This window comes from Penaeus japonicus, unplaced genomic scaffold (assembly GCF_977035675.1).
Source record: "Penaeus japonicus unplaced genomic scaffold, GWHDUDI00000001_assembly GWHDUDI00000036, whole genome shotgun sequence".
NCBI lineage: Eukaryota > Metazoa > Arthropoda > Malacostraca > Decapoda > Penaeidae > Penaeus > Penaeus japonicus.
The window spans coordinates 16,463,994-16,472,747 of NW_028234438.1; the positions used below are offsets into that span (position 1 = coordinate 16,463,994).

Below are 8,754 nucleotides of genomic sequence, written 5' to 3' on the forward strand. Positions count from 1 at the left end.
TTTTTTTGCCTTTTTTTTCACCACTTGAGATTTTTTACATATCAGCAAATAAGATGATTTTAAGAGAAAAACTGTATGCTGTAAATACCATATATTTACAGCATGTATACTCCATTCAGTGAAAATATTACAAGAGGTTCTGCTCAGAGCTCAATTTGGTTGATAATCCTGCTCCTGAGATGCCATGTACAGCATCAATCACATTGCAAATGCTGGACTATTAACTGGTAGACTGAGTTCATGGATCACAGCAAAGTTCAGAAATACAGTAAATAATAAGATATCGTGATATTTATTATGTAATGTTTCACAAGACATAGTTACAGCTGAGTTCATAATTGAACATATTGTAGGTTTGCTTTTCTTTTCTTTTCTTTTCTTTTCTTTTCTTTTTGTGTGTGTTAATGTAGTCGTCATAAAAAACCTATGTTAATATTTGAAATATGCGAGTTGTAAGGAAACACTTGACCCATTCGTGCAGGATGACATGCTATCACATGAAGGGAATACTTTGCTCCTGTGAGATGACGTCCTATGATCTCTCTCTCTAAATACACGTTTTACATAGTTACATTTGTATATACTTGTTATGCTTGCATTACTATTGACACATTGTTCTTGACTTATCAAAAATAAAAAAAAGGAAAAAAAATACAAAAAAACGCCTCTCAGAATCCCGTAAAATCGGGCGGGTGTAGAACGCTCTGAGAAGCATAGCGTGCCGGGAGAGATCAAGCTCTTGGATAGAAATAAATTTCTATGTACTCCTATAATTAGATAACAACTATGTTAGCATGGCATATCAGGAGGTAGGCCACATATTGCATGATACTACTAATATAAATGAATGAGTTAACATCAGTACCTCAGAATCCTTTCTCAGGAGCAAGTTTATCAGCCAAACCGAAGAATGGTTAGAGCCTCCTATTGTCTCTCCATTGATTGAAATATTGTGTTCTTTCCCCATCAGAAAAATGTGAAAATTACTGTAGCATAAGATCCTTTCTCTCCTGATGTATTAACCCTATGACGACGGTGCATCATACTCGTCTGACACAGCCAAACTCTCGATGCCGGGGCGTCATGCCAGCGTGACGATTACAATGCAATATTGCAATCGCCTGGCATAGGGGTCTTCGCGTAGCGAGTGCCCCGTCGGGAAAGGGTTAATAGATATAATTGCCCAAAGCGATTATATCTATCCAGATGGGTTTATGGACACAGTAACATCATATATTTCAAGATGGGCAGCAGTACACTGAGAAATGATGATTGTTGCATCTTTAGCCAAGGATGTAAACGAATCAATTGCCTAAACAAAGTCAGACAGTGCCTTGTACTCAGTTAGAAAGCAATTGGTTCTTTGGAAAATTATGACTCCCCCCATCTCATAGGTTTTTGTTAATTAAAGATATCCCAACCTTTAATTGATTGACAGCAGTGACATTGATGTTAACTACCTACTCCTGTAAAAAAATAGAGATAAAGTCACAACATGGTGCCTAAGGAGAGAAGGGTGAAAAAGGTGATGCCTTTTTATTTTCCAACAGCCCACCTTTGATTTTTTCCTCCTCTTCCCACCAGTGTGTGCAATCTTGTACTAAAAGGAAAAGTCAAGGATAATAGATGATTTGATAGAAATATTCATTTTTCTGCCTGTTTATGTATAGATACATTTATAAATAAATAAATGAGAATAGTAGATAGATAAAGACTGAAATTCCCACTAGCAAATTTTAGATGTTAATAATTTTAGATTACAAGCAGTGAACAAATATGTAATCATATTGGAACATATATTGTTGTTATCAGTGCCAAGTGCCCCCCCTAAACATGACCTGCAATTGGCTCATTCTTCATCACATGGCTTATGATTGGCTCATCCCTCAGAACAGGCCAATCACAGGAAAGCACTGCAATAGAGCAGGATACATCATAGAAACATAACCCTTCACATCTGCAGTGTAATAAATTACCATATTTGCAAAACTTTAACTATTCACATAAAATCAGTTGATATAAAATAGCAAGTGAATAAGTTGACTTTATTGAATTTATAAGGACTGAATCTTCAACACAAAGATTTATTTCAATCCTCATCTTTAAGCTTATCTATAAAGTAATAGAAAGATACCTTTGTAAACCCATTTTTAGAGCAAAACACTTGTTTACAACTAGTCACATGTGAATGAATTGTCCATCTCCCAAATTTATTTTTTTAAATATTTCTACATTCAAGTATTATAATCACATTAAATGAAATACTCATCAGTCTTTGGAAAAGTCTTAGGCTTGATAAATTAGCATTCCTAAGGAGAGCAAACAGGTATTATCAATATAGGATGCAACAAATCTCAGATGCTAAGATGCCATTGAATAGTTCTGACATTGAAGAACAATGGTAAATTACTAACAGAACAACAGTATGAGTAAAATGTTCCATAAGTGAGGCTTACTTCCATTTGAAGATAATCAAGTCCCACAAAGGATATACCAATTGCAAACAAGGAATAATCATAAGCAAAATCATAATAATAACAATAGGGCAGAATAATAAAAAAGTCCAGGTTTCACTTTACCAATATTTTTATTCCCTATAAATATATAACCATACACAAAAGGTAAAAAGCTTTTGTACAGAATAAATTTGTGTTTCATAAGATTAGTAAAATCTTTGGAAAAATTGGTCAACAGTTGCCAGTTGCATATCAAACGTTTAATGTTAGTAGGCATTTATAGCTTGTTAATTGGGTATTTCCCAAAAAAAATAATTATGGCTAAAAGTCGTTAATCATCTATACATTACCAACAATGCTAAATTTAAGCCTAATTCCCTTTAACTATTAACAAATTGATTGTCAAAACTACTTTGCATTTCCTTTCCTAAAAGAGCATATGAACTAACACATCATTATCATACTCTATTTTATAATCTTTTCATTACATTTTCATACATAAGGTAAAGCACCCATGTACAGGGAAAGCTGTCTAATTTAGGTATTTGATTTTAATTTTTTGTATTTTGATATAAATCTTGAGCTTGTTTGGGCTGAAACCGTTTCAAGCTGATAATTACAAATTGAAAGTATTTACAAAATATTATATATAATATATATATATATATATATTATATATATATATATATATATATATATATGTATATATATATATATATATATATATAACAATAATAAAAACATCAGATATACAGATAAGATACACAGCCAAATGTCAATTAACAAAACAAAGAGAAATGGCATACTGGAATGGTCTAACATATATTTAACATTGACAAAATTTAACTTGTGCTTAAATGCCCCTTCAAGACAAAATGAAATACAACATGATACCTAGATTTAAAAAAAAGAAGGGAATGAAGATGAAAAACAACCATAGATCTTTCAGGAAAGTTAACTCACATAATTAAGTCAAGGAATTAGGATACCCAAAGCAAAGCCAGGCACTCACATCCTGCAAAAAAATATTCACAGAGAGAATGTCTAAGGTGAAGGAATCAACAAAAACAAGAAAGACCAGAAGAGAGGAGATAGAAAATATCAAAGTTAGGAACTAACACAAGGGAGGGGGGGGGGAGAAAGAGAGAGAGAGAAAGGGAGACAAAGGGAGAGAGCAAGAAAGAAAGAGAGAGAGAGAGAGAGAAATATATATATATATATTAGATGAGGTATTCATGCCAAAAGAAATAGTAGTAAAAAAAAATAAAGACAGAGAGAGAGAGAGAGAGGAGAGAGACAAGGAACAAATGCCTAAATCTAGCATAAATGAAGAGAGAGAAACACACCCTCAGCACCCGTCGTACCTTTGAGCAGCTTCAACACAATTTCTGGCATACCAAAGTCCCGCAGCATTTACTTGCGCAACCAAAAAATACCCGAAGGTTGGCAATGACCCTTTACCTTTCTGAAATATATAGCATAACAAATAATCCTTACCATATTATCTACCTACTCTTAAACTGAAGATCCTACCATAAATGCATTTTTGAGAACATGGCTATTAACCTGAATCTCTTTTCAATTTATCGATAAATATACATCCTGGAGTTAAATGACTATACATCCCCTAGCAACAGATGGAACCGAAAAATCTCAAAGCAATGATAGATTTTTTTTTCCCACTAAGAGATATTTCACTTTATTCTGTTTTTAATGTCACTTCATAGGTTACAACCCAATATGAATCACGTAAGTTTTAAAGCAACGTCATAAACCCTAATCTCTAAGTACCATCCTTCGGACTTGTTTCATCATCAACAGTATCTATAACGATAAAATTGTAAAAACACATTGGAAAACGTCCTCCTTAAACTCTTCAGTAATTAATAACATCAACAGTTTAGAAAAGAACTTAGAGAAGTGTGTAAACAAATTACATTGTCATACTAATAACTATCACAATATCATTTCTATAACATGTGCTTCATTCCTACATGATACAAATTAACATTGACAAAGCAATTGCAACCAATTTATTGCACGGTGTCGAAAAATTATACACAACCATAGATTTTTATATAAACAGAAGCACTGTTCACGTTCACATTATCCTAAACAACTGAATGGAACTTAAAAAAATATTTTTCCTCAGATCATAGAGCAGGCTACATTAATACCACACCATAACATTTCAACTCTTTCTTCCAATGCATAGTTCTTATCAACTGCCACTTATCAATTCTTTATCAGTTTATTAACTAAATGCTGCAGCAGTCTGTTCCAGAAATGAGTAACATGTACTCAACATTAGTACCAAGTCACAGCTGTAACTAGAGTAGAGAGCAGGAACTTGTCACTGAGTGGATGGTTGGTTATAATAAACACTAGAATATTACTATGGGTCTTCGTGAGATGGCATGCGAGAAAATGTTTCAGGTTAAAACATTACACTATATAACCAGTATGATCTTATATGAAATGTTCAATGATTATGATCTCGTTTAATACTGTAGAAACGGGCTTTCGAATGAACTAAAACTAAAGAAAAAAGAAAAAAAAAAAAATACTTTGACTCACTTTTTTGGAGAAAATGCTTCCATAGATGCTTTGCGAAGGAATGCATGACAATGACCTTGTGATATATCATATATCATTTATTGCATGCTTGGAGAAAAAGTTGTACACATATACACACATGCATATATAAATGTGCATGTGTGTGTGTGTGTGTGTGTGTGTGTGTGTGTGTGTGTGTGTGTGTGTGTGTGTGTGTGTGTGTGTGTGTGTGTGTGTGTGTGTGTGTGTGTGTGTGTGTGTGTGTGTGTGTGTGTGTGAGTGTGAGTGTGAGTGTGAGTGTGAGTGTGAGTGTGAGTGTGAGTGTGAGTGTGAGTGTGAGTGTGAGTGTGAGTGTGAGTGTGAGTGTGAGTGTGAGTGTGAGTGTGAGTGTGAGTGTGAGTGTGAGTGTGAGTGTGAGTGCGTGTGTGTGAGATATGTTTCATCCTAGCCTTTTAGATGAATTATTAAACTAAAAGATATTAATATCACAATCCCTTTATTAATCAACACTGATCAAGAACTTCTTGATAAACAAATCCCAATGAACACACTGATTTTTTGCTTACAAAGCCCATACAACATACATAAAGAAGTTTTGAGCATGAAATAGATCTTCTGAATTTGAAGTAACAAATAAAAACAATAAAAACAAATAATGAACAAAGACAAACCAAAGCCTCACATCCACTTTCATTACAACTCCTCTTTCTTTATAGAATCCTGTTTCTTTACTTCATCTGATACTTTCTCCTCCACATGTTCCTTCACCTCGACAGTGGGTTTCGCTGTGGTCACCTCTTCCTTCCTTTCCTTGGCCTCCTCTGCAGTGCTTGCGCCAGGTTCCTCGGGGGTTGGATGGACCTCGACAGGCACCGCTTCCTCCTTGGGAACGGTCTCTGTAACTGTTTCCTCCTTGGATTCTACCTTCTTCTCTTCGACCGGTTTGATGTTCTTTTCCTCCTCCTCCTTTTCTTCCTTCTGTTCCTCCACCTTCGATATTCCTTCCTTCTCTTCCACCTCTGGCTCTCCCTCCTTCACTGCCTCTGGTTCCTTCTCCTCGTCTCTCTCAACCATCCGCACTCCCTTCCCCTCCACCTCCATGGTCGGCACCCCGACATAGAGCCACCCGAGATACTTGTTGTATGGCGAGCCAAAGAATATGTTGTCTCCAATTTTGTTTGTCTGGGAGATGAAGCGGATAAGACCACTGTTCCCTTGCAATGAGCCATCGATGTTCCCTTCTGCGTCAAGTTCCACTACGATCGTCTTGTTGGATGACAAGTGTTGAGCAATTGGCTCAAGGTTGAATATCTGCAAAGGCATAGAGCAAGCTATTTTATACAGAATTAAAAACATGATTTAACTCCAAAGTTTCATTAAGTTATCATAGCAGATGTCATTGTAGCAAATGCACACACACAAGATAATCACCTTGAATGAAATTTCCTCTGTGTACATATTGGGATAGACCCAAGTTACAGTATCAAACACCACCTTGGCAATGTTAACAAAGCGCAGCATAAGCTTCCTCAACCACGGAAGCTTGGCTAAGAACTTCAGCTCATCGAAGGTCTCAGGAGACTTGACTGACACAAGGGACACGTAATATCCGCCATCATCCTTGTTGCGGATGTTGTCGGGCATTCCGGGCAGGTGTTCAACAAATATTTCTGACTTCCCAGCCTTAGGACCTTGCAACCAGTGTCTGAAAGGTAGCAGTTGTTGAATAAAGTTAGCATACAAATGCAGCAAAATAAATAAATTCAATATACTGTTCATCATGAAAAACATTTACTATGCAATGTACACTTTTATCTCTGTATTATAAGTGTTATTTGTACATCAAATACTTAACTGTATATCTGAACAGATATGTACTGTACACTGTCTGCTTTACTTATATATCAATAAATTTTCTTAACATTATTTTGCTTAATGTATATCTGGTTTGGCAAAGAGATAAACACATGTACTGTTTTCCTATTCTCAAAGCTAATTAAATCCTCAAGGACCCCTCCAATACCAAGACATAAATCGCATTTCCTGTTTCAGACACTGAATTGCCTCTTACCTCCAGACACGTTTCCGAAAGGTTTCACAAACCAAGACAAAGTCGTGGTCTGGCGACAGCTGAACACCATTAGCAAAGTGGATGTTCTTCATGAGCACAGTATTCTTCTTTGTATTGGGGTCGAATTTGATAAGCCTGAAAACAATAGTCCACAAACACAAGTATTAATAAATGACAGACAAATTACCCATGGGTATCAAAAGCAGGCTAAATGAATATCATAGTTCAGAGAAATATATCTTATGCATATTAATAAATTGTATTAATTCAATCTTCTTTAGAGAGCATCAAATGTTCACTCCTCCCATGTAATTTTGGAATGGAATTCAAAAACACAATTTTAACCCTTCTGTGATTTGCCATATAACCATTCACAACAGATGACGTGATATGAGCATTTGTTATAATTAGGCATCATAAATGAAGGAGTAAATAGCTTGTAATTTCAATAAAATTAGATATGTAGTCTGAAAGTGATCGAAACCCACAAAACATACTCAAATGTAGTAATAGAGAAATGCATCTAAGGGACAATATCATAGTCTAGAGAGTTCTTTCACAAATATTTTCTCATTCTCTATTAACTGTGAATAATCTTTTACAAACACAATCACACACCAATGTTCACACACACATACGAACACACACCTGCCAGTTGGGTCACTAAGCATCTCCACTACGCCATCGGAAAGGTCTGCAATGGCTGAAGCGTCAGACCAGTATATATTACCCTCGGAATCAATGTCGAGGTCATCCAGCAGTTTTGGAACGGCACCGTCGATTTCTTCTGAGGGATCAAAGAGTCTTTCTTTTTCCCCTGAAATATAGGAAGGAACTCATACTTTAAAAACCGACACATATACATATTTAAAAATTCTAAAGACTAATATCTTTGCCTAACTTACTTATGTACTCTTATACCTTCAAAGATAATTATGACATTCAATCCAATATGACAGGATAAATATGCTATATCATTACTTTCCAAATTGTTTTGGATTGACTGAACACAGACTTTTTTCTAGCCTGGAGACATCATTTCAATATTTCATTAACCTGTTAACGACAGGTGACGTGTTTTTTCATCACACATGACGCTGGAGCTCTAGCCTGACAACGAGCGTCATGACATTCAGGGATTTTGAATCACTATGTTATATTATTGTGCTTTGAGTAATGAGTGAGTGATGATGACAATTGCAGTTATAATTATCATAACTGCCATAATATTAAGCAAAATGGATTTCACCTAATATCCAAAATCTAAAGAGCACCACTTCCCTCTAGCACCAGTAGGAGAGAGAATGGCACCCATCTACGGTCTCTAGCAAGCACTATCTTTATAGAGCGATGGCACATAGCAAGTTGTTGACCTCTTGCTCTAAAGTGCTGCAGATGAAATATGTGCAGGCAAAACGAGAGGAGAAAGGTGACTCAAACCATGCCCAATGTCTACAATGTGCCCCTGTGGCAGAAGGGATACCTTTTGCTGTGACACTCACACTGATATGGACCCTGAACTACAATTTTGGTCAACTACAGAATAGATAGAGCCTGTCATATGACAAATATAAGTCTCTAAATACAGTAAAACAAACAAAAAACAAAAAAACAAAAATGTTTATAGCTCTACAACGAGTGACTAAAAGGGAGTGGGAAAAGTCAAGGTGA

General features: G+C 35.7%; 1 protein-coding gene across 2 annotated transcripts in view; it reads right to left on the reverse strand.

Moving 5' to 3' along the window:
* Window positions 1-5,178: 5,178 nt before the first annotated feature.
* Window positions 5,179-8,754, reverse strand: part of LOC122257044 (adipocyte plasma membrane-associated protein) — an 11,562-nt gene continuing 7,986 nt past the window's right edge. For both annotated transcript variants that reach the window (XM_043022079.2, XM_043022080.2), the window contains exons 5-8: window positions 7,732-7,900; window positions 7,084-7,218; window positions 6,444-6,717; window positions 5,179-6,323 (exon numbers count right to left, since the gene is read on the reverse strand). In XM_043022079.2, the coding sequence (XP_042878013.2) occupies window positions 5,706-6,323; window positions 6,444-6,717; window positions 7,084-7,218; window positions 7,732-7,900 (1,196 nt within the window). In that variant the 3' untranslated portion in view covers window positions 5,179-5,705. The remainder of the gene's footprint in view (window positions 6,324-6,443; window positions 6,718-7,083; window positions 7,219-7,731; window positions 7,901-8,754) is intronic.